This window comes from Bidens hawaiensis, unplaced genomic scaffold (assembly GCF_021521415.1).
Source record: "Bidens hawaiensis isolate Kalapana, Puna unplaced genomic scaffold, B.hawaiensis_p1.1 tig00001511_1, whole genome shotgun sequence".
NCBI classification, from domain to species: Eukaryota; Viridiplantae; Streptophyta; class Magnoliopsida; order Asterales; family Asteraceae; genus Bidens; species Bidens hawaiensis.
In genome coordinates this window covers 1482444-1509624 of record NW_027491085.1, presented here as the reverse complement: position 1 = coordinate 1509624, position 27181 = coordinate 1482444, and the positions used below count along the sequence as shown (strand labels likewise).

The 27181-nt window shown below is 32.8% G+C and overlaps 3 protein-coding genes across 6 annotated transcripts; 1 reads left to right on the top strand and 2 right to left on the bottom strand.

Moving 5' to 3' along the window:
- Nucleotides 1–4285: 4285 nt before the first annotated feature.
- Nucleotides 4286–9982, bottom strand: LOC143580749 (shugoshin-1-like). 4 transcript variants are annotated; one of them, XR_013143718.1, is made up of 9 exons: nucleotides 9826–9982; nucleotides 7587–7771; nucleotides 7441–7478; nucleotides 6036–6144; nucleotides 5785–5954; nucleotides 5673–5714; nucleotides 5492–5591; nucleotides 4746–4800; nucleotides 4286–4638 (listed from the first exon to the last, which is right to left on the bottom strand). XR_013143718.1 is itself a non-coding variant. In XM_077063697.1 (8 exons), exons 5-8 carry the CDS (start codon nucleotides 5724–5726, stop codon nucleotides 4368–4370), a joined length of 480 nt encoding a protein of 159 aa, XP_076919812.1. In that variant the 5' UTR covers nucleotides 5727–5954; nucleotides 6036–6144; nucleotides 7441–7478; nucleotides 7587–7771; nucleotides 9826–9982; the 3' UTR covers nucleotides 4286–4367. The 4 variants fall into 3 exon arrangements, 2 of the variants coding, with proteins under 2 accessions (XP_076919812.1, XP_076919822.1); XR_013143716.1 differs by having other exon boundaries at nucleotides 5673–5954; XM_077063707.1 differs by lacking the exons at nucleotides 4286–4638; nucleotides 4746–4800; nucleotides 5492–5591 and having other exon boundaries at nucleotides 5602–5954.
- Nucleotides 9983–17134: 7152 nt separating this feature from the next.
- On the top strand, nucleotides 17135–20482 carry LOC143582736 (putative pectate lyase 5). The gene is made up of 5 exons (XM_077065227.1): nucleotides 17135–17568; nucleotides 17865–18561; nucleotides 18672–18863; nucleotides 18994–19199; nucleotides 20149–20482. Exons 1-5 carry the CDS (start codon nucleotides 17435–17437, stop codon nucleotides 20390–20392), a joined length of 1473 nt encoding a protein of 490 aa, XP_076921342.1. The 5' UTR covers nucleotides 17135–17434; the 3' UTR covers nucleotides 20393–20482.
- A 770-nt stretch (nucleotides 20483–21252) lies between these two features.
- LOC143582743 (serine/threonine protein phosphatase 2A 57 kDa regulatory subunit B' beta isoform-like) lies at nucleotides 21253–25205 on the bottom strand. Its single transcript, XM_077065238.1, has 2 exons — nucleotides 23543–25205; nucleotides 21253–21870 (listed from the first exon to the last, which is right to left on the bottom strand). Exons 1-2 carry the CDS (start codon nucleotides 24695–24697, stop codon nucleotides 21568–21570), a joined length of 1458 nt encoding a protein of 485 aa, XP_076921353.1. The 5' UTR covers nucleotides 24698–25205; the 3' UTR covers nucleotides 21253–21567.
- Nucleotides 25206–27181: the final 1976 nt, after the last annotated feature.

Sequence of the window (27181 nt, the reverse complement as noted above, 5' to 3'; positions counted from 1 at the left end):
TTTGTCCCCTAAAAACTTTAATAATTGGATACCTGAAGAGGTAGGTCCCAGCAGAGCCCAGTTGGACCGCAAGACTCACCTTGAAAAGAGACGTCTACGCAGTTGAACCCGCAAGACTCCTTAACGGACGTCTGCGCGGTTGAACCCGCCTGCGCAGAGACCAACTGGATCCGCAGGACCCACCATGCTCAGAGACGTGACGTCCTTACGCGCAGTACGCTAGTTGTTCCCGCAGGAAACGCCTCCCAATGGTTTCCAAGTACTCCGCCTGTTCCCGCAGTTACGGATACCAGCCATCAGGGAAGGCTACCCGCGCAGCAAGGCTACACGCACAAGGCTTAACTCTCATAATAATTCAGTAGTCACCTGAAGGAATGAGCAAGCCGGGAATACTCCCGCCCAAATGAGCCAGTCCGTACGATACTGAAAGATCTTTTGTACTGTACCTGACGAGGTATGGGCAAAAGATCTGACCAAAGATACGACAGCTCATTGACAACAGTATGGCGAGCAGCATGCTCTTGTACTGTATGTCACTATTAGCCGCTACCTACTCACCAACTCCTGTCATACCACGTGCATAGCCTGTAGTTGGTGGAAAAGGAATGGTACCAGCAGGCCTGGTCACTGTCAGCCGCTGCCTACCCACCAACTACCAGCATGGCACGTGCGTAGGCCACAGTTGGTAGAACAGGAATACTATTCAGCCGGCTATACCTTCTTGGAAACCTACCTTCGGCTATAAATACCCCAAATGGTATGATCATCTAATCTCATCTTGTATCTTATATCTTATACCTGATATCTGCTCTAGCAATCTCTTAATATATACTTATATTCAAGAGCAATCTAGTCTGATTCTCACGCCGGAGGGTGGTCACAAGGAGGAACCCCCCCTTCTCAGTGACGAGCTCACGGTGTCTGTTTTGCAGGTTATCAGAAGAACCATCTTTGCCGGATCTAACCCTTCGTGGGAAACATCTATTTAACCCCAGATTATCCGTAATCTGCCCGGGGTCGATTAGTGTTTCTTCAATACCCAATCTTTTTATTTTATTGAAAATGACATAATAATTATCTATTTCCTAGGACATGCCAAACATGGAGACAACAATATCAACCCCAGATATCTTTTACCAACACTTTTGTAAACAAATGCCAAAAAGCAAGGAGCAAATATGAAAGAAAACGTTAACTTGTAATTATTCAGAGGAACATCGATTGACAATCAACAACACAAACAAACCGAGTATATAGTGGCAAGATAAAATGCAATTTAACGTATGAAACGTGTGAGGGAATGGGGGAGAAAAGACGCGGTGACAATTTAGTAATAATGTGAATAACTAAGCAAAACAAAACGAAAAAGTAATACAGTATAACATAATGAAACAAGTGTTACATACCGCTTTGTAATTCGAGCAATAACCGAAACAAGTGTTACATGCCACCTGGTAATGCGAATAAGCGCGTCTTTCTGACACTTGGTAATTGAAAGAAGTGTTATGTGTTGCATGCTAATTCAATCAAACTCGTGTATTTTTACCACTTGGCAATAGAAGTGTCATCCGCCACTTGGTAATTCGAGCAAGCACACGCCTTTTAGTCACCTAGTAGTTTGAATAAGTGCTACATGCCGCGTGGGAATTTGAGCAACCGTGTCTCTTAATCACTTGGTAATTAGTACAAGTGCCAAAGACTGCTTGGAAATTTGAACAAATGCACATTGGCTCGTTTGAATTACCAAGCAGCGTGTAACACTTGTTTAAACTACCAAGTGTCTTGAAGGGGTGCCCTTAATTGAATTCCTAAGTAATATGTAACGCGTGCTTCAATTACCAAGTGTCTGGAAGACACGCACTTGCAAAGTCACCTATACATTCGCGCCGACTGAATTGCAAAAGCTAAGAACCAGTTTAAGGAGTTGTTGGACAAAGGTTTGAATTAACATAGCTCGTCACCATGGGGCGCTCATTTCTTGTTTGTTAAGAAGAAAGAAGGATTGATGTGAATGTATATTGATCACCGAGAATTGAATAAGGTAACTATCAAGAATCGTTACCCGCTATCAAGGGTCAATGATTTGTTTGACCAATTGTAGGGTGCAATTTATTTTTCTAAGACAATCCTTTGATCTAGATATCAATGATTGAAAGTTTAGGAAGAGGATATTCCTAAGACAACTTTAAGGACGAGATTTGGACATTATGAGTTTATGGTCATGCTTTTCTGACTCATTAATGCACAAACCGCTTATGAGGATTTCATGAATCGGGTCTGCATGCTGTATTTAGACAAGTTTGTCAATATCTTTATAGACAACATACTTATCTGCGTCTGAAGCAAGGAGATCGTGAAAGTCATATCAAATTGCTGCTTGAATTATTAAAGATAGAAAATGCAAAAAAGTTTCAAGTGTGAACTGTGAACTTCGGCTTCACGATGTATGATACTTCATTGGTCATGTCATAAGTAAGAATATAATTCAAGTAGATCCCGTTAAGGTTAAAGTTATAATAGATTGGGAGATTCCCAAGACGCAACCCGAAGTTCGTAACTTCTTAGATCTGGCTAGATACTACAGAAGATTCATTAAGGACTTCACCCGGATTGTACTACCATTGACCGCTTTGACTTGTGGGCTAGGTCAACGCGGTGAGTCCGTTACCATATTCTAATTGGGCCAGCAAATTCAGCCCAATATGGTATATGTACATAAGTCGTCAATAACAAATACATTTTATTATAAAATAAATTATGAAATTATCTAATATTTGAATACAAAATAATTTGTTGTTGAAGAACAATTTTTAAAAATGAAATAATAATTCCACATACTGATCATAGTTTCATGCATGATACGAGGAGCCAAAATATGACGTGACGACAAAAATTGTAATGATTTTGTCTTATTAACCATAAACAAAATTATCTATATATTTAATAAAAATATTAGTAATAGTAATATGATGATTGGTTTCTTTCGTGCATAAACGCGGTTTTTGGTGTTTAACAGAATGGATGTGATGGTGACCTCGTACTCGTAAGATTCAACATATTGGCCTTCCCATGTGACTTGGTTTTATTTTTCAAAAGTTGTTTTCTATTTTCATTGTTCTGAGTCGTCTATTTCTGTGACAATTTCTCACATGAAATAAAATTAAAGAATTTTTGGATTAGCTAGTAATCTAGTATATAACCCTTTTCTTTAATAGATTAAATTAATTAAGGGTTTATTTAAAACTTCCTATTTAGATTTTAGAATTTAACAAGTTCAAATATAAAGTTTGAAAAAGAATAGTTAAACTCTCTCCGATGCACATTTCTAACATAAGTATTTTAATAAAAAAAAATTATGACGTTTTGTTTGTATATATTATTTTACAAAACAGTTCCAATTTTTACTTATACTGTTATACAAACTGATTTAACTTGCAGAATAATACAAGGGAAAGTCATGAAATAGTTTTTTTTTTTTTTTATACCAGAGGGTTTTTGGTCTAACGGTACGAATGTGTTGAATAAGGTTTTGTATTTTTAGGTGGTTAGTGTTAAGTCCCGTGGTTGAAAAATAATGTAATTTAAAAGTATAATTCTAAAAAAGATAGACCAACTTTTCAGCCTTTTTCATCTATACGCATAATATATGTTCATTCTTGCATCCATTTGTCTTCACATGAAATTCACGAAGGTTTTAGTACTACAACTCTACAAGGGTTCAGGAAAAATTTGGGTCGAGCCCACAAACGCATTTAACCAAACTGATCATGACCGAGACGACTTCTCGTATGTTTGCTTGTTAAACCCATTAAAATTATACTTTTTTAAAAAATTTTATATATGCCATAACTTAAAATAATCACATAGTTTATTCAAAATTTTAGAATCTTTATAGTTAAAAAAATGTGATTATTTTACATACATTTATATTTGTTGAAAATTGCAGATTAAATGCATCTATACATTGTTAATCCACAAAAACTCTTGTCACGCTCAGATTCACCCAACACAATTCACGTTCAGGTCAACTTTTCATGTTCGCAAACACGACCCACTTAACAACAGTTGAATCTGTAAATTATGTTCAAACATACGGACAGTTTAATTAATTTATACGATATTATTATACTCGAGATTTTCGTGAAGAGAAAATATGTATTTTAGCAAAACTTTTGACCAAGTAAAAGATCTACTTGACATGAACATGAAGATTATAAGTTTGTCAAACCATAAGCATTTGGTTTTGAATATATTAACTAATAAAAGATATTAGCAAATCAGAACAAGTTCAAAAAGTCATGATTAATACCAAACTGAGTTATCAACATTCAACAATACCTTTACAGTTCAAATTGTTAGAAAATAATTCAGCCAGGTCTACGCATTTTCAAATTAAGGCTAATTTCTTTATAATTCTGAACCTTTTTAGCTGCTACACGTGATGGTCTTGAAATGGATGATCGTCTGTTTTCTCCAATTCCTTTATTTGGTAAAGATTTATCTTCTGCTTCTTTTTTAACACAAAATGCCACGTCGACGTGCATTTTATCATCGGACTCTTCGTTTGTAGGAAATAAGACTTCTGCGGGTTTAGATTCATCATGCTGAAAGCGTGCGGATTGCCTTCTAGCTCGGACTCTGTAAATCAGACAATATATACTGCTTGTTAATATGAATTTATAGTATTATTTTAACACAAATAAGATATTTAACTTAAAAAAAAATACATATAAGTGTGGACAAACCTAGCATTTTCGCAGACGTCCTTCTCCTCAACCTTTCTGACCGATGGGCCTAAACCTAAAAACAAGATTTGATTAACTTTAAAAGTAGTTATTTGATATTGAATGATCAAATCCATTCAGGTGGTAATATACAGGTCACATCCCAAGTGTGAATTTTCTGACATGAAACAAACCAAACATGAAATTCACGGGTATAGGTTTATTATAAATGAGTTAAGGTCAGTTTTGGGTCGAACCGAAAAGCAAGTTTAGCTAAATGGATTGTGTTTAAGTCAACCTTGCGAGTTAATGGTTTACCAGTTTATTTTTTTTAAACTTGTAGATAAGTGTTGATGTTGTAACTTAAACTCACAGGTATATTGCGGGAACGGGCAAACAGATCGTTTCCATGTCAACGCGCAAACACAACCATTTAACACCATGAGGTCCATAAACTAGTTCCAAAATGTAAGAAATTTACATAAAAAAATGATCAAAAACGATATATTGCGGGAAAAAAGTAGTTTAGCGTAGTTTAAGATGCAAAGATTTAAAGGATAGAATAGACATGACAGTTTAAAACTTAATTGTTTAATATATATATAATTTTTGTTGCAAATTTTGTAACATTAAAGGATTAAAACGCAAATAGTAAAATAAAAATTCAACTTAAACATACCATTTTTGTGCTAACCAGCAGACTCTCGTGTCTAATACCATTAAATGACCGAAAACGACATTCTTGTGAAAAAAAAAAGTAGACTTACTTTTAGATTTCTGCCTTCTGTTGATATTACATTGTTGCTCTTTCTCTCTTTCCACTACATTACAGACTTCCATCTCCTTGTGATCAGAAACTTTCAGTTTCTACAAGAGTACAAGTTAAAGAAATAAAATATTTACCCACATTTTTTGCAGCATAATTACTCATGAGATTTGAATGCTAACCTTAATTTGATTTGTTTCACATGCTTTGGTCTTCCTTTTTCCCTGAAACAACATCCAACATGCATCAAAACATGAGATAAAGCAAACTTATAAGAAAAAGCAACACTCTCACCTCTAAATCCAACTTTTTTGCAATAAGCAAGCCATTCACGCATCCAAGCTGATGTTGCAGATATTTTTGCTAAACCGCAATTAACCCAAAAAACGGGATCAGCATAATCATAAACAGATAAGAAACAAAAAAGTAAAATAAAATACCCTATCCTTGCCAGAATTTAGTTCCTGCAATAGTGAAGAAACATGTCAATCTTTCTGATAAAAAAAGCTATAGAAAATTCAACATATTATAACAAGGAAACAAACCGCCAGCATTTGACTATTTGCCTGAGCAAGATGCAAATTCTGCTGCTGCATCTTCTGCAAAGTGAGCCCGAGTTGGTGTAACTCGGCTCCACTTAGTTCAATAATTTTACTGGGAAATATATTAAGGAAAATTTGTATATTCATGGTCAAGCAATGTTTATCTGGGAATTTACTTAACTGCTAAAGCCCTATTTAGTCAAATAAACAAGGTACAAATATGTCTGCCGGAATTTGGCAGGTTGCCAAAAAAAACTAAACAATATAGATGAAAATATTTTAGGCTTGACTGCTATACACAACAAAAAGTGCTTGTGTAGTTGTGTATCAGCTAGGTGCAAAATGAGCGAACATCAGCAACAAAAGAACCGGAATAAAAATATATGATAGATATAGAACTCCCCGAATATAACTAAAAACCAAATATAACTAGCAATTAATATCCTACAACTAACTTCAAAATGTTAGAAATCTTTTAAAATCATCTCATCACAAAAATTCTAATTTAACTAGTTGTATACTTCATTAACTCTAGATAAGAACCACTTTGTAAGGCCTACGTAAAGTTTTGAGAATGAACAAGAGCAGCAGCCTCTGAAAAGATAGCAGAAATATCGAATTTAAGACAGGTATTGTAAAAGCGCCTTGCCTTGTGCGTTTCAAAGAACCTTGCCTTACGTATACGGTCTACCCCAGGTGCAACAGCCTCACACAAGATTGTAAACGGATCGGCTCGTTTGTAGATGAGCTGGCTCGGTCTGTAAACAAGTTGAGCCAAGCCTAGGTTGGCTCGCTCGTTGGCTCGTTTAAATTAAAACCCAAATTTGTATATGTTGAAAATTCTTTATATATCAAAGATTCTTTTAATATGGAAAGTTTTCTTTTCTCTCGTTTATAATTAGAGCGTACAATTGTTTTTCGGTGAAGTCAGGGGATGCAACGATGGTGGTGTTCTGGCCTTTGCTTTAAACCCTAAAATGTTAATATATAATTTTGGGGAAAACTGCACTGAAACTGATGCACCTGTGTTTTTTATTTTTTTTGAACAGCCACCCAGTTCCGGGGAAAACTCAAAACACAAATTTATAGATACACACACACATATATCATGAATTATGCAGTTTATAAACTATGTATTATTTGTATGTTACAAGTAATATTTTTTGGATTCTTACATATATTAGCATGTTAAAAATATAAAGAACTTTTTTATTTTTAAAAACAAATGAGCCGTCTCGATAAGCCACGAGCTGGCTCAAGCTTTTGACTAGTCAAGCTTGAGCTCAACATTACAGCTCATTAACATAAACGAGCCGAGAAAGCCTTACCTGAGCATCCAGTCACGTGTCCACTCGCTTTGGAATAAATAGGTGTGAACTTAATAGTAACTATAATAGCAAAAGGATACTTTTTATCTGCTACGAGCTTCTTGAGTGCCGCATTTTCCTGAATTACGTTAACATGGAACCATGTAAAACCAGTTAAACATGAGATAAACCACAGCACTAAGATTAAAACAAAAACTTGCATAATGACACATGCAAAATCGGGTACCTTTTGAAGTTGTTCTACATATTCTTTACCAGTAGATGAAGTCGGCCGAGACTTGTTATCTTGGGTCAAAACACTAGGTTTCTTTGGCACGTTGCTTATGTCAGCAAGCATTTTCCTTTCTGGATCTCCAACAGAATTCTCCACCACCTTTTCTACTCTGGGCTTATCTAGTTTGACATCAGCTTCTAAAAATGCATCAAAAGATATGAACTTTAAACCTTCTAATATGTAACAATCATAGTTATTAAAAACGTCCACCCACTGCGCCTAGGCGCTCTTTTTAGGCAAGGCGATCATTTAGTGACTCTAAATAGGAAAGGCGCAATTCTAGGGGTAATTTCCGGTTTTTTTTGGTTTTTTAAATTTCTATGATTTTTTTATTTTTTTTTATTATTCACTAAGTGAGTCACAAGAAATACCTAAAAAAGGGAATTAACTTAATTTAATTCTATCTATCTATATAATCATTGACTATTCTAGATGATAATTGCTTATTAAATTTTGTTATTGTTTAATAATTATTTTAATTTGCTTTGCTGAATTCCCATTTTATGATTTATGTTTCCTGTTATATGATTGAAGCTTTGAAACTAAATTTTAAAGGTGGACTTTTTAATCTAAAATGACTAAATTTTGATTATTATATGTTCTAGATTTGGCAAATACAACTCTGATTGTGTTTAGGTTAGGTTGTAGAGCATAATTAGTAATCTTGTTTAACCTAAAATATCTACAAAATGACTTCACTTAGTCGGTAACTGCGTAATTTAGGTATGCTATGATGCTTTTAAACTTTAATTTGCTTTTGGTATTGGATGAACTTTGTTATTCAAGTTTTGGAATATATAGTAAAATTTTAAGTTTTTTTCATTGGCGTTTTCTTTTTCTCGGGCCCTCGCTTCTTTTGCGCCTTGCGCGCGCCTAGGCCCCAAGCAAGTCCTATGCGCCTTGAGCGCGCCTAGCGCATTTGATAACTATGGTAACAATTAACATCTATAAAACCTTTCTGCATACTTAAAGCAAGATTCAGTGTGGAATCTATGTATTAAGTTCAGAGTAACAAACAATTTCCAAGATACAGAACATAAATTGGGATTCAAATCTTCAATACAGCCATTACCAATGTTGCAAAAATCACGATCAGACGCCGACTAATCAGCTATTAACGGGAAATAAGAGGGCTACCGATTCAATTTCACCTAATCGGCCCATGATATCATTAGCAGTCAAAAGTCAAAACCAGTGAAAATGGTCAATATTAGTAAAAAATGATCAAAAGGGACCAAATCATAGTTGTTAATAGCGAATAGCGGTAAATAGCGACACACTACCTATATGCTACATAGCGAATAGCGGTAAATAGCGACCGCTATTTCCTGTTTAGCGGTAAAGTAGTAAAAAATTTTATAAATATAAAAAATAGCAATTTATAATCTTTATATATATAATGTCAATTTTAAACTTATTTGTGTATAGATTTATAAGTTTAAGGACTAAATATAAAGTAGTAATAATAGAAGGGCTAAATATTGAAATACGCAAACTAATTTCAAACTTTTATGTTAAAATTGATAAGTTTTAGGGACCAAATACAAACAATTGAAAGATAAAAGGGGTTAAATGTTAAAATATGTAAAGTTATTTAAACCTAAAAACCTAAAACAAAGTAACATGTAGCGGCATATGGCCGATACGCTATTGTCGCTATTGACAACTATGGACCAAATGTATATAAAATCGGGAAAATTTAGATCAAAATCGGTCAAAATTTTTGAAGATTTGAAAATTTATATTTGTTGTGAAAAATTATATATAAATTTTTTTATTGATATATATATGTATATATATAATTTTAAAAGATTAAATATAAAATTCCAATCTGATTAATCCCTATTAATCGCTAATCTGTACCCTGTCGCCCGACTAGCGCCTAACTAGTTCAACAACACTGGACCTTATAGCTTCAATTACTTAAACTATGATGCAAGAACAAGAACAAGAACAGTTGTTAAATTAGGTTAATGCTGGTAAAATTAAACCAAATGAGTGTAAAATGAAACCCTAATTCGTACTTAGAATCAGTAATTGGAACTCTAATTGCACATATCAATCTAAAAAAACACAAGAATCCGAATCAAAACATGAAGTTTAAGATGCTAATTCGTCTAGTTTAATCATTCGATCTAGCGAGCATATAATATAATATTACAATAAACAGCAAAATTGAGGATATATATACCTTCAGGGATGACGTCACGGACGAATGCAGCTTCCATACTCTCTTGAACCCTAATTTATTGCATCAAACTACAAGATTCAGTATCCGATATATACACTACAGTCTACACAGAGCGGTGGTGGTCTATTTTGAATCTGCGAGCCTATTTTCAAATCTAATAATATTAGTGGGCCTAATGGGCTCAGAATGAAGGCCTGTTTTCATGGTTTTTAATATTTTATTGGTCGAGCCGAGCCCGAAGAAACTCAACGTGGCCCAAACTGAACCAAATTCAAGATAGTCAAAAATATGGGCGAGTAATAACCAAATCGTAATTAAGGCCGGTTATCGGTTTTGTTAAACACGGTTAGCTGAAATTAACCGAACTAAATCATTCATATTTTCATGTATTTGTAGTTTTTATATATTATACCTCCATTTCATGTTTTAATATCTTCATTTCAAGTATTTATACTTTCATTTTATGTATTTATATATATACATCCATTTCATGTCTTTCCAAGGAAAATCTTAGCCAAAATTTAGTTTTGGTTGTTTACCGAATTAACCTCACTGTAAACCGACAATCTAACAAGAGGTATGTAAAAGACGTATGTTCATTAGTTAGGGTTTTGAACTTTTAGGTTAGATTTTATCGGTTTTTAATGGGTTATAACTAGGAAAATTCTCTCGCGCATTGGCGGCATTGTGGAGGGAATTTGGCAATCCATAGGAAAGAAAATGTTTCACGAGCACTATATCGAAGGAGCTTCAACAAATGATGCTCATCGGGATGAATGTTATCAATGGAAGATTTTGAATTAGTGAAAGTTCAATTTTCTAGTAGTAAATTATCAAGCTCATCTTTATCTTTTTGAATTTTGACAAAAAAATACCATTTTATTGAAGTACGACATACATTACTTAAATTATAAAAGGGTCAACCCACAAATGTGTCCTTTGCTAAATATAATTACACATTCAGAAACATACCATGTTTGCGTGTATGTAAAAGTTCGGGCCTTTACTTTCAAACTAAGCTTTTCATTTTCTATTTCTTTTTAGGGTAATGTCTCTTTTCCAATGTTGATCCCAATAGAATCCAATTTTTATAGTAATACTTTTATTCTGTCTATTTTCATACAAGTTAATTATCCACGTACAATAACTTATTTTTGGAATAATGAAAGACGTACAAATTATTTTTAAAATATAATAACTATTTAACTATATATTTTGATTATTTTCTATTTGAAAATTGTCAATGAAATATGCAAGTAAATGAAACAGAAAGAACTCTACACACGGTCTTTAGGTCTTACAACAATTCATACAGTTTTATACTCTAAGATGAATTGACATTTTATAAGAGATGAATTACTAAAAGAATAAATAGTTAAATGCAACATTCAATTTCAAGAAGTATATGTGAAACTAGTTTTTATCCCCCGTATTACGGTGTTGTTTTATGTTATTTGTTTCTAATATTTATTTATTTTTTAAATTTTTATTTTTTTATGTATGATCAAAGTTAATAATATACTTATTGTTTGATAATAAAATGTTTCACAAATAAATGAGATGTTATAACCTGGTTTAAAAGCTATATGGGTTTTATGAGACTTTAGACACATTTATTTTTTTACTATAAAATTGGTTTTTTAATTATAAATAATATATATCTTTTTTTTAAATAAATCAGATATTAAATTTTAGTATATCATTACTTTATAGGATTTTTATATCAAATATTTAGTGAGATTAGTTTTTAATTTAATGAGATGTTATAACCCGTTTAAAAAAAATATGGGTTTGATGAGACCCATACTCGTGAATTCGGGTCAAATGCATGAGAAGCATCCATTTAAAAATCAAGCAAATCTGGTGACTCCAAAAAAAATGGTAGTGACCATATCGCGACACGTAGGATTTTTATGTTTTCGTTTATATATATATATTATACATAGATTTTAATAGGTGATTACGGTGTGACAACAATGTAATCTCAGTTTATATATGATTATAAAGTTGCATCTTATCTATGGTAACTCGTAATGCTTCACGTTTGCGGATTTTCCTATGAGTTTTGGGTATACCATATATGATTATAGGTGGATAAAGGTTATTCGTTAAAATTCCCGTCACCTAAAACCCGATCCAAAATCTCAACCCCAACTCCCAAACCAACTTTAAAAATCAAATACATAGGTATTATTCTAATAATTCCATTTTTTTATATTATTTCATGTCTTTAAACATAGATATCCCAAATTATCATAAATTCAACCAAATGTAGGAAGAATACGGGTTGTAAAACTAAAATGTCAGTAGTTACTCGTGTTTTGTGGCTAGTCATAGTTTTAACATATATAAACATAAAACTTAAATCAATACACACACACTAACAGTCATGTAGTTAATAGATGATTTGCGCAACTAACAAGGCAAATACAATACACTAAGGACTAACGTTGTGAACGTTGCATACCTAGAGGTATCGATGAGTTATTAAACCCACCAATGAAAAAAATTTCAAAGAATTTGTGCCGTGAAAAGAGGAATGACACTATTAACATAGTTATCGACCTTTTCTTTATATATATTTTGGTCCGACTTTATTACTTTATGTATAGGCAATGAATAGGATAAAAGGATTTGATGCTTACCTAGAGAAATATACACATATCCACCAATACCATTATATATTTATTTACACACATATGTACCCTTTATGAAATACCAAATGCAAGTTGTGTTTTTATAGCTAATTATATAAAGAAGGAGAAAACTTTATTATAGATTTTGATTAGTCAAAAAGTTGGTATGAGGATATATACTTAGAAACTAAAGTTCCATATATATGGAACTCATGAGAATTATCATATTGAATATAAGGCAATGCATTAAATAATGTAGTGCGACATGTTTTGATAATTTTATATATAACTAATTATATAGAAAAGAAGAAAAGATTATATAAATATGTATAGCGTTATATGTGTCTTCATGCATTAAGTATATAAATATGATGTGTAAGAAAGCTAACTAATTAGCAAAATACAGTTTATGCAATTGCCATTTTGATGATTTTCATTATAACATCCGTAATCGAGGGTATACGATAAAGGACACCATGTGCGACAATGACAAAAACACAAGATTGTTATTTGTCACTAATAATAACTAGGGTTTGATTTATCCCATCGTCAAAGACACTCTCAAATAGACCGAGATGCGATAATTGATAATTATACAAATAAAGGACTAAAGTAGTTATTAATGATATTTTAAATTATGATTCTTCATGACCTAGCATTGCGGTAAGCATTTTTATACGTTGGTAATAGAGAAGTCCTTGGTATTTGAAAGAAACTTGGTAAAAAAATGTTAAAAAGTTTTGCAACCCACAAGTCCACAACCATCCACACATCTCCTTTTATACCTTTTCTTCTCAAGTCTCAATTAATAAGCATGGCAATCTCAACTCGGTTGTTAGGAACATGTGGGTTAAAATAACTTTTTTTTTATAGTTTAGTGGGTTTATTAGAGTCTCTTTAAATCACAAAAGTGATCATAAATATATAACAAACCCTACCAAATAAGAACAAGCTCAAATATTGGGCGAATAAGGGGTTGATCATTTAGAAAATCACACAATATTCTCTCATTGAAGAGTCAATCTAGAACCACTTGTTCATGAAGAGTGATCACTACGGTTGTGGTTTATAGAAGTATATTAGAATTACGAGTCGTTTTAAAAGAAAAAAACTAAATCACATACCACAATGACTCAACAACAGCACTACAATGCAACCGTTATTATCAATAACTCGCCGACCCCTCCATTACCACCGTCCTAAAAGTAAAATAACCTGACAAAATAGGATGTTAATTAAGAAAAAAAATGAAGATTTCAACTTTAACTCGGGTAACCACTGACATAAAGTAGTAAAACTAAACTTTATGCAATAAAAGACGGATAACACAAACTAAGAAAATGACTTTAGAAACCGAAAGGAGAGAGAGAGAGATTATAAGCATTAACGCTCATTTGCACGTTTAACTCCAACTTTGGATAGAGAAACGTGTATGATGGGTGCGCAAGAATTATAAATATGACTCCAAGACCCCTTTTAGGTTCTAAGTTAAGCAGTTAATGCGGAAAAATATCGGATATCGGTCAAGAACCGATATCTGATATATCAGTTATCGCAGTGAGATATCAGTAGGATGTCGGTAAATTTTAATATCATGTAAAATTCATAGATATAACAATTTAACACTAATAATTCAGTATAGTCTTCTACTATTAACAAATTAACGTTTTGCAAATTGAAAACACTAACAATCGTAGCAAGTAAGAATTGATTAAGACTTAAAACACTAACATTGAACACTAAAAATTGATCATTAAGACTTAAAACACTGATATAGGGAATATCGGTGCTATATCGGCCAAATATTAGTCCAATATCGGCCAAATATCGGTCAATATCGTCGATATTATCAGTATCGATATTCTGATTTATATATCACTGATATATCGGTGATATATCAGCAATATCGACTGCATAAGTTATAACAAATAATGCGATGAATATAAAAACTCCACTTTTATTCTTTTGGAATTTTGTTTTGGCTATCGGTAAATATCGATGGATGTTCAATGTATACCACTATACCGTTGATAATCACTTTTTCGTTTCGAAAATCTTATTCTAGTATTGACCAGTTATGATATAACGGATCACTCACATAACTATAAGATATCTAATTTCAGAAAAGACCCATGTAGTTCAATAGTTGTGCGCTTGTCTGAATTTTTATGTCGAAGCACTTTAAAATTAGCACGATTATAGTGAAAATAAAAGTAATATAGCTTCTTTAATGGTATACATTGAACATACATGACGGCAATGGACTTACAACATCTTTTATAAAATTTGGTCCTACATGACATGGATCCCACGTATTTTGGCCTAACATATGCATCTGTTTTCTTTTTTTTTTTTTCTCATCTAGCTTTTCATTTTATAGCAAAGAAGAAATTAAAATAACTAAGCGGATTGGGCAAGGGAAAAAACAAAATCAATATATATTAAAAATTTTAAATTACAATTGAACGAGAATAAACAAAAGTTTTTGGCATTTATCATAAGTATAACCACATTATATTCAAGTTGACTGAAATGATATTTAAATTTTAAACTTTTGAACCATTTTCGATGCTTCTTAGAGCATCACTAATAGATAGATTTTTAGATGGTGTTTTTAGGTGATTATATGGCATTTGGTCCACCAAAATACCAACTCTCTCTTCTCTTCTCTCTCATCTAGGGGTGTTCAACGAATCAAATTTCGAATATTTGAATGTATTCGAATCGAATTATTCGAATATTGAAATTTTGAAGCTGGATTCGAATTCGAAATAGATTCGACAAATTCGATTCGATTCGATTCGATTCAAATTCAGAATAACTAATCGAAATTCGATTTGATTCGAAAATGAAGTTCGAATCGAATTCGAATCGATTCGAATTCAATTAAAAAATATATTTCAATTTCAAAACCACTATAAATGTGAGCTTTTTAACAACAAAAAGTACAATTCTATAAAATAAATAAATCATTTAAAGTTATCAGTGTCCAATTACATTAATTATTAACCAAAATGATGACTTTCTATTTTTAATCTCTATAACTCAAAAGATTTATATAGTTTATCTCTTCATAAGTATGTATATATATAATAAAAATACAAATGTATAATTTGAATTCGAATTTCGAATCGAATACGAATTTATAATCATAAATTCGTATTCGATTCGAAGTTCGATTACTTAAATCGAGTTCGAACCGAATCAAATTCGAATGACTGAAAATCGAATTCGAATGCGAGCCGAATCGAATTTCGAATTATTCGAGTCCGATTCGAATACTGAACACCCCTGCCCTCATCTCTCTTCAATCTATACTCACAAACACAATCTTGGAAATTCTTTTACAAGAATCTAACATCACATTCTCTCTTCCACATAATCATCTCTCTCTTCCAAATCAGTTTCTCTCTCTTTTCTAAAAACACATAAGAATCTCCTATTAGAGATGGTCTTATAATCAATACAATTATTTGTATGATGGATACATCACTGTCATTCTTAATTTAAATAAATCAAACTAAATTACAAATTAAATGTAACCAATGACTAAATATATATTCGCAAGCTTGTTTTTTATTAGGTTTTTATGTTTGCTATAGTGCCCCCTTAGTGGAGTTTTTTTCCGCAAACTAGCTGAAACTTTGTTATGATAATATAAAGGTCATTAATTACAATTTTTTTTAAAACGACATTCGTAGAATCGTAGACAAAATTATTAACTAATTATGAATTATGTGCATGAAACCATTTCTTCGTAACCACTCCACCATCGACAATTCACTATCACTATGGCGGTTGGTGAAAACTTTTAGTAATTATAACTAGAGTACTCTTATAACTATAGAAAAATTAAGTTAATTATAAGTCATTGGTTCCATCATGATATGGATAAATCAGGAAATATACTTATCAATTAAGAAAATTTTCAAAATAATCAACGAGAGAGATTTCAAGAAATGCCTCTTTCTTTTGTCAAATTCCTAAAATGGTCCGTCCAAAATCTATCGTCACAATGAAATTCTGCTGGAGACAATGAGATTCAACGTCGAATGAGACAGTGACACGTGGCATCAAAACTCACTGTGATAGTGAAGTTGATCTCGAAAGTGGTTTCTCACAAAGCTTTCATAGGAGACGGAGTCTCTAAATACCCCACTATTAAAAACATTGGAATTTCTGAAAAATATTATACTCAGAAGTCTATCACCATTAGAGATGCGCAAAAATCGAGCCCAATACAACTTCGTCATTAGAGTTTACTAATCATATTCGAGAAAATCCTTCTATGTCCACTGGAAAAAAAATATATCACCCATGGTCAATATGCTGACAAAACATCTTATTTTTATACAAGTTTGACAATGAAAAGAATATTATGGTAGAAATGATAAGAAAAGAAGTCAAGGGTGTTAAGTGTAACATGAAGAAAGTAGAAGGCGTGACATGAAATATCTTAAATAGTTAAATGTTATAGATATTCTCTGATCACCCAAAAAGACAACTTTTCCTCCTTTATATTCCCTCAATATTTCTATAGTATTTGTGTGTGTATGTGTGGATATTTGACTTTATCTATTGGGTTTCTTGTTAATTTCTAAATAGAATGATTTATAAACAAGATTGGAATGTAAAGTTTATGAGGAAAACAAAATCTTGGAAGTGAGCCCTCTAAAAACTCAATCATTCCCTAATTATCTTCTTTTCTTCTCCCTCAATTATGCAAAAACCCTACATCAAAAAACAATTTCTTCCATAACCTTTTCATTTAACTACCCGATATTATCACCAAATTGCTATTTATTTAAGTCAATAATTCCCATCACCATATTATACAAATAATTAAAAACATTCATTTTCTTAAAATTAACTTTCTTTCCCTCCAAAACAAAGGATGATTCAACCTTTTTGTTTCATGACAAAGAGATTAAACACTCTTCCTTCCCATTAATTTCATATATTCTTGCACAAAAATGCATCTTCCAGTCACCCACATTCTCCTGTTTTGTCTTTTAACCTCTCTCATATCTGTCATCAAAGCCACTCTTAATCTTTCTCTTCCTTATCAACACCCTAATCCTGAAGCTGTTGTTCATGAAGTTCATAGGTAAACTCTAACCCCACATGATCAAGATTTCATCTTTCTTATTATTTTTATTCATTTATAGACAAATTCCTTTATGGGTTTTGTTTATTACAATGTTTAATATAATGGGTATCTTAAAAAAAATATAAAAAAAATCAAATGAAGTTTCATAAATGTCCAAACTCATGTTCTAATGTTTCCCTTAGATATTTTATTTATTTTATTTTTTATTACTGTCTAGACCCTATTAATAGCTTTTATTATAATTGGTATTTTACTGGGTACGGTCTGCTTATTTTTATTTACTTTTTTTATAGGACCATCAATGTGTCAATACAAAGAAGACATATGTTAGACATCGGTGGTTGCGCGACCGGGAACCCAATCGACGACTGCTGGCGGTGCGACCCAAACTCAGGGGCCGACCGCCAGCGTCTCGCCGACTGCGGCATCGGGTTCGGCCGGTACGCACTAGGCGGAAAAGGCGGTCAATACTACATAGTGACCGACTCTTCCGACCGCGACACGGTCAACCCGACACCAGGCACCCTCCGCCACGCGGTCCTACAAACCGAACCATTATGGATCGTGTTCGCATCCAGCATGCTGATTAAACTCAAACATGAACTCATAGTCAACAGTTACAAGACCATTGATGGTCGTGGAGTCAACGTTGACATAACTGGTGGTGGTTGTATTACTCTCCAATATGTTACAAATGTTATTATTCATAATATTCGTATCTTTAACTGTAAACCTTCGGGTAATGCTATCATACGGTCAAGTCCGACCCATGCTGGCCGTAGAGGGTTATCGGACGGTGACGGGATATCGATTTTGGGTTCACGAAATATATGGATTGATCATTGTTCGTTGTCACATTGTACTGATGGTTTGATTGATGCAATATTGGGATCAACGGCTATTACAATTTCAAATAATTATTTTACTTATCATAATGAAGTTATGCTTATGGGTCATGATGATGCATATTTGCCTGATAAAGGGATGCAGGTAAATTTTTTTTAAAATTTAAACTCATTTTTGTGCATTAGTGAGTTGTACTTTTGGTAATGTTGGTTGTACTGTGTGTTCTTGGTGTTTGTGTGTGTTTTTGTGCATAGGTTACATTTGCTTTTAATCATTATGGGAAAGGGTTGGTGCAAAGGATGCCAAGGTGTAGACATGGTTATTTTCATGTGGTGAACAATGATTTTAGGGAATGGAAGATGTACGCGATTGGTGGGAGTGCGAATCCGACGATTAATAGTCAGGGAAACCGGTATATCGCGCCTCCGGATCCTAATGCAAAGGAGGTAAGTTTGTGTAGTCTAATGATGTGCTATTTGTTAGTTGGTCTGAACAGTTAGAGTCAGACCAACCAGCAAAATTTGGTTAACACTTAATGTTTTTACTATATATATTTTTTGTTTTGTAAATGAATAGGTTACAAAGCGAGTGGAAGCGAATGAGAAGAATTGGGTAGGGTGGAATTGGAGGACGGAGGGGGACTTGATGGAAAATGGTGCGTTTTTTGTGCCCTCGGGTGAAAGCTTAGACACCATGTATGCGAAGGCGAGTAGTGTTGATCCTCGGTTGGCTTTCATTGTAGACCAACTCACGATGAACGCTGGTGTCTTTGGTCAGCCTAGGTACATGTTTTATATAAATTATAGGTTGCTAACTCTATAAAGTGTCATAGTTACATGCTTAGTTGTCTCATTTTAAGGTCATTATGCTAATTTCATGTTTTAGAACATAATGCATGTGAAACAGATTCTTCTTTTTTTTAATTCCACAATTATATAATCCCAACGTTTTATCATAGTTAGATTAACTTAACCAACCCAATATTTTTATGTCCATAATCTATGTGTCGTTAAGACAACCACCGGTCAGGTTTTGGTTATCCAATCTCATATCTAATTGTATTTTTGTATCTCATACTGGTTAGGTATCTGTTGGTTCGTTTTTTTTTCTTATGTTGTTAAAAGTATCCCATTGTCATTCAATTATCAAAAACTCAACTCAACGCATAAACTGACTTAAAATATAATGTACTCTCTCCAACAATTATACACTTTTGATAGCTTTAGTTTCTAGCAACTAAACATGTATTAGATTATATCATACACGACCCAAGCCATTGAAAAAGTTTATAATTTGTCGTATACATGATCTCATAACCAAATACCGTTACGACTATTTCAAGTTGATTTTTTTAAAGTCTACTATTCACATGTTCTCAAGGCTAGATTACAAGGAAGTCTTTAGAACCTTATAAAGGGTATCTAACATCTTTTTCACTAGGAAGGAACTTATACCTTTTACTTTTTAAGGCTAGAAAAGCTTCCTTTATTGGCATCCTCCTAAAGGGTATCAAACTCAGTATGTGTAATATTGTCCCACATTTGATCTAAACACCCTGTAATATCAAACTCAGTATGTGATCTAAACACCCTGTAAATTAATTTATATCACATTTAATTAACTTGTTTAAATGCATAAAGTGTTTCTTCTGTGGTGACAAATTTACCCAACTTGTTTTAGCATTATAGGTGACACTATATGTGTTATATAAATAACACGATTGTTGTGCAGGGATGATGTTGGGACCATGTCATTTGGTGATAACCCGGTCACCGGAGCTGGGGAAAGCAGGAACGGCAACAACCATGATGATGATGGCTACTTTGGAATGATATTTGGTAGCGGCTCGAGCGCAAAATTAGCACCGCCCACCATTATCTTTTCATTTTCACTAATGCTCCTAGTTTTGTACCTTGACATAGTCATGATGAATGGTGGGGGTTTCTTTATGTTATTATCATTGTTATTATTATAGTAATAGATTTGGAAAATTGAGTATAAAATGAGAAAAAAGAAAGAAAAAATATATATAATTTGATCGACTTCTTTTAGCTGTTTTCTATGTGCAATTGAACACACACACACACACATATATATATATATATATATATATATATATATATATAAACTTATTTTTAATTTATGGCTGGTAAGAATTTATGAAAAACTTGAATAAATAATAAGTATCTGATTTCATTGCTAATAATAACATCTTGAAAGTTGAATTAAAATACTAAAGTTATTAAATTTATTACTCTAGTTTAATGTATTGTTTTGATAATTGCCTAATATTCCAAAGCTAATAACAAGTCAAAAGGTGACTAAATGAATAGAACATGAACAAAATGCAAATGTTGGAACGTGGAAAAGTGACAAAAAAGGGTAAAATGTGCAAGCTTTATAAATGCATGTTACAGAGAATCTAAATTCTAACACAAGAAAATTAATTAAAATCTCAACCTAAGAAATTACAAGAAGTCAAGAACTAAAATATAGTTTATGTTAGAAAGAGAATCAATACAAATCAATACAAAAAAATGTTGATTCAGTTTCACATGCATTTTCGATACCGGTGCTCATTTTTGGCGATTTTCGGTATCGGTATTTTCAATGTTGATAGTACAGATGCCAAGCTCATCTCTAATTATCTAGCCAACTAAACAAATTCATAGAAAGAAAAACATTAAAAATATTCATTTCTTTTCATACAACAGTCTTTGGTGATCAATAAAATGAATAAATATTAAATGACTATGGTTATAGGAGGTATAAGAAAATTGATAGCCATAACTAATTTTAATGGTACCATCTCTAAGCCTGCCAAAAAGAAAATAAAAAAAAAACAAGAAAAAATATTTTGCACACAACAAGAACAGTGCGCATTCACAGCCAAGTTTGTATTGAAAAGAAACATGGCCAAAATGGTTAGTTTGACCACAAAAGACTAATATGGTGACATCTTTCACATATCTGTACCATATTACTACAAATAATAACCAAAACAGTAACTATAACAACAGAAGGTACACGTTACCTTTCCAAAACCGCAGAAAAAAAAAAGTCGGTAAATAAATTAAAGAAAATGAAGGTAAAAGTCGTTGGCATGTCCATCAGTGCGGTAATTCACAATAACAAGTGAAGTGCAAGATTTCATGCAGGTTGTGAGGCGATTGACTCAAGTTTTTTCCAAGTCAGCTCACGTTGCTTTGACTTCTCGTTGACCATGGCTTCTTTGTCCATGTATCGAGTCTGGCAATCTTCAAAGAGCTCGGGATCCATTTCCATGAACATTCTTCTGACGTTTGCGGTTAATTCGTTTATTGTTTGGTTCCAGTGGCCTTGTATGTTTCTTTCTAATGATTCAAATATTATTGGTAAAATAACGGGTCTGTTAAGTGCGATTAAGCTCACGACACGTTCGTTGTTCCATAAAAACAGCGCTCGTTCTGCAACCTGCAACAACAACAAAATAAATATTGAATACTAAAGTTTTGCCACCAAGTAATTTGGTAACGAGTTAAAATATTATTACTTTTGTATAAATCTAATCTAATCAATAACTAACTTGGACCGGTATCATAATCCTTCAAATTATCAGGATAGTAGTTATAAAACAAAAGCTTGCTTAACTAATCTATCACTATCTTCAAAGCATACTCTTATCACCCTTACTCTAAATATCACACAACTTATTTTTTATCAAACAACTTACTTTAAAAATAAGCCTTTTATGCTGTTTAATTTGTGAGCTATGGGTTATTTAAAAAATCAAGAGTTTTTTATTCTGATCTTTTGATGTTTTTCATGGGATTTTTAGATTTTTCTTCACTATTTCAGAATTGTTACTGAAAAATATTAGACTTAATTAAAAATTGTAAGAAAACTTGTTCAGTTAACTCAAATTCCCAAACATTTACTATGCAGAATGCTTACATTTAACTTATCTTATGAGATATAACATGTTCAGTTAATTCAAGTCTCGTAGAATCTTACTTTGTGTAGATAATGCAAAAAAATAGGAAGCCTTTAATTGATTTCTGACAAAATTTTAAAACTTGAAAGATAGATATGATAAGATAATATACAAATAACACATAACTGAGATATTAGGAATGTGAACGAGTGAACCGCTCATGAGCTACTCGAGATCGGCTCTCTAAAAGGTTGTATAAAGTTGAGCTTAAATGAGCTCGAGCTTAAATTGGAGCTCGCATAATAAACACACTGAAGCACGAGCTTCATATATTGAACTTTAATACTAGGGTTCTGAGCCTAAACGAGCTAATTATTTATATAAATATAATCATTTTTATTTAATATAGTAAATCCATTTCACATAGTAAATGTTATTGTATATACTATATAGTTGTGATAATAATAGCTAGAAAATATATATCATGTTAGGAATATAATTATAATTATAATCGTAATCATAAATATATAAAAAAATACTAATTAAATATGTTTATTAATAATAAACCTTGTGTAACTGTGTCTGTGATTGATAATTAACAACTTAGTACAATAGGATATAAATAGACTACAATATTACACTTGAGACCCGTCTAATATAAACAATGTTATAATCTGTCTAATAACAAATAAAATGCTTAAATAAACAATAAGCAGTAAAAAAGACAAGCTCGAGCTTTAGATATAGAGCTCAAAACAATTCAGGCTCAAGCTATATGGGTGACCGAACCAGAACCATTTTAACAGCAAATCTAGAACCCGAGGACCAGACCAGACCGGGAGAGAGCGGCCAGTCTTGAGTATATCCTGGTTATGCAGGTCGGGTTAGCCTACAGACTCCGGTCGGGTCACTTAGAATATGATCCATTATGCTTTTATATTAACTTGAAGTTCGTTTAATTAAATTTGTAAATCTCATGATATGACATGATTAAAAAAGCCGTATTGTGTCATATGATCAGATTACAAACGAAACAGAGCTTGTTGAATTATCATTAGAGAATAAACGAACAGTTTAATAAGACTATGATCCACAACACATGAACACTATTTCAATGGCAAAACTGAAGCTAAGTGTTTATAATCTTGTTAAAACTTAAATGCACTAAATGTAAAAACTTTAAAGAACAAAAACACGACATAAATCACTAACCTGGAAATGAGTGCTACTTATGCAGCATCCAATCCTTCTAAAAAGCGGAACCATGCATCTTTGACACTCTGCAGGTTGAGTAGCATCCAACACTTCTTCCAATTCACCGAGAAAAAGAATTTCTTTACCACAATTTGTAACGGGCCAATACTTCAACAACCCTTTAATAACAATATCAGCCAACTTATAATCTTTTTCAACAAACTGTGTTATGCAGTAAGACAACTGCTGATGATACAAATTAATCGACTTTGGTTTGTGAAGCGGAATAAGAGCCCGTGAAAGAAACAACTTATGTTCTTCCTTCATCGGTATTGCAAAACCGTTTATTATACTTCCAAGAATCTCCAACAGTTCACTAATACCAGGGTGCCTTTCGGTTTCAAATATAAACCTATAAAAGATATTATTTATTGCCTTTCTTATAAACGGACGATGAACCATGAACTTACCATACACACGATGCAATATAGTCTTCAAATACTCACGCTCGCGTGGATCTTCTGTATCAAACAGATCAAGCAAGTTTAACACAAACGAGTGGTTAATGTATTTTTTCGCCACTTTCGTATCGGTATCAGATGATATCACATATTTCAAAAGCAATTCATAAACAAGCTGTAAATGCGGCCAAGCCGGATCCAAATACATATCATCTTCTTCCGGATCAAGATTCTCGGTACCCGAATTCTCATGCGATTGAGGCGGTAAACAACGGAAAATATTCAAAGATATCATTTTTATCATCTCCCCCTGCATAATCTCATTCATCTTACTCGAACCCGACTGAACCAAATCAACAAGCTCCATAAGACTCTGCCGTTTAATATCCTTCACCTTAACATTCTTCAACGAGTTCGAAAAATCAAACACATACGAACAAATCTGCAGCTTTTTCAAAAACAAAGCGTGTCGGTTCGCCACGGGGACGTCTTTCAACATGGGCAACACCTCAAGCACACTGGGTTCAAGCTGAGGCAAACATGAAGATACATTAACAGCCTGTGACCTGATAACACTAGCCTGCTGGTCACCGACAACGGCTGACCGAGACGCGTGGTTTACCGTCACATCGGATGATACATTAGGACCCGGTGGCGGGTCAATTGATTCTTGTTTCAATCCCTTCTTTTTGCCCTTAATTATCTTAAACATGGTGATAATATAAAAATAATAAAAAACCCAGTTCAGAAAAACAAATTCTACATATGGGTTCGTGGATTCAATCCATATGGGTACGTGGATTCAATCGATCAAAAACTTAAACCCTAAGACATTCAGTGAACAGAAAGTATACAAATTCGAAATGGGTATTTCGAGAATTGGGTGAGATTAATAACATTGACGGATCGTACCTTGTGGGTTTGAGATCTGAATTAGAGAGTAGAATAAGGGTTTTGGTTAAGCAAATCTGGATCATTTGGGGTTGGATAAGATGGGTTTAGAGTCTAAAGTGTGTTAAAGATAAGGGTGAATGAAGAATTGACAGCGAAGTAAAGGGTTCCGGAAATCTTGGATGAAGACTGGAGACGTGATGATGATGATGATGATGATCTAGAGATGATGAAGATTGAAGACTGAATTCAATAATAATAATAATAATATTATTATTTGGGGTTCTGGAAGTTTTCAAATGAAGTGATGCACTTACCCAAAAATAGTGTGTGCCATTATCTATTTTTTTTAATCCATCAAGATTTTATATATAATTTACCATAAAACGATTACAATAAAGTGGCAGGCAAACGGGCAACAAGCTGCGCCGCAATCCCCTTTTGAATAGCAAAACCAATTCTGCTAAAAACGAAGCTTTGGGACCTAGAAGCTGAAGAGGAATTGTTTTTCTTTTAATAATTAATAACTAGTATTATTAGCTATTTAGGACACGTGCTTCGTGACAGGATAATTTAACCGAACGGTAAAAGTATGTAAAAACGTTAAACCACGAAGTCGACGCAAATTCAGTCGGTGTCGGATTATGAAATCATAACTAAACGCGTCAATGATAAGATACAAGAAATTATTATATGCAGAACAAAGAAAAGCAGGCACGTTATAGTTGTGAACCGAAGCGAATTCGATTGTTATCAGCGGTACCGAAACTAATTTATAAACGTATATTAGTAAACGAAAAACATGTTTTAAGTGTGCGGTATCAAACATCGTAACATAGATAAAAACACATGTGATGACGGGATACTTGTAAAACGTGAAACAAGTTTTAGTCATTGTAAGGACGGACTATAAGAAATACGAAAGCAAACTTTAAATCAATTGTTTAATCAACAATTGAAAGTTCAAAAACATAGTTTTAAAATATTATAATTAGTTGAAAGGAAAACTAAAATAAACGAAACAAAAACCATTTGATAGTGTAAATTTGTGGTTAGCCAAAAATGTGAGAACACGACTATTGCGACTTGCGAGTCACAGGCTAAAAAGTAATCAGACCCGAATTGTTTTATCTGCTGAGCCCTTAAATATATCCGATGGGTTGCTAAAATATGGGCTATCAAAATTGAGGCTATAAAAGGTAGCTAGTGGGCTGTTAAATGGCTTGTTGTTTTTTTTATTTGTGTAAAAACTTGATTGATTAATTAATTTTTTAAATGGTTAGCCAAATTAATTAAGCTATTTTTTGAAACTCAAATTAACCGAACAGTTTATAAATTATATCCATAACCAATCTATCTATAATATATATAAACGAAAACATAAAAATCATACGTGTCGCGACGTGGTCGCTTCCCCTTTTTTTAGAGTCATTAGATTTGGTTGATTTTTAAATGGAGACTTGTCATGCATTTGACCCGAATTCACGGGTATGAGTTTTATCAAACTCATGTATTTCTTCAACGAGTTATAACATCTCTTTAAATTAAAAATTAATCTCACCAAATATTTGATATAAAAATCCTATAAAGTAAGAATATATTAATATATGATTTATTTAAAAAAAGATATATATTATTTATAATTAAAAAACCAATTTTATAGTAAAAAAAATAAACGGGTTTTGGGTCTCATCAAACTCATATAGTTTTTAAACCGGGTTATAACATCTCATTTATTTGTAAAACAATTTATCATTAAACCATAAGTATATTATTAACTTTCATACAATAAAAAAAGCAAGAATTCAAAAAATAAATAAATATTAGAAACAAATAATATAAAACAACCCACGTAATACGGGGGGATAAAAGCTAGTTTATATATTAAAAACCAATTCTTGTCAACCTCACTAAATTCACTATTCATGAAAAACTCAATTATCAGCCACACACGTATGTACCAGTCAACTCCTCCCTGATACATGGGTCTTCACTCTTCACATATCCCACTTTCTTATCTGCCTCTCTGATCCGAACTGAAGCACAGGTTCTTCTCCTCTGGCGATATTTGTTATGCACGTCTTTTTTGTTTCAAGATCGACATTCGTTATGAAAATCTAAAACCAAAATGTCAAGTCACATGCTCTGTTTTGGCTCATAAAACGAAGTGACGAACCTAACCGACCCATCCCCTAGAAAGATAGTAACAAATGACCAAGAAACAAAAAAAATATAGACCACAGTAATATGTACACATTAATTACATATTGTACTAGTCATTTGTTAAGATGTATATGATATATAC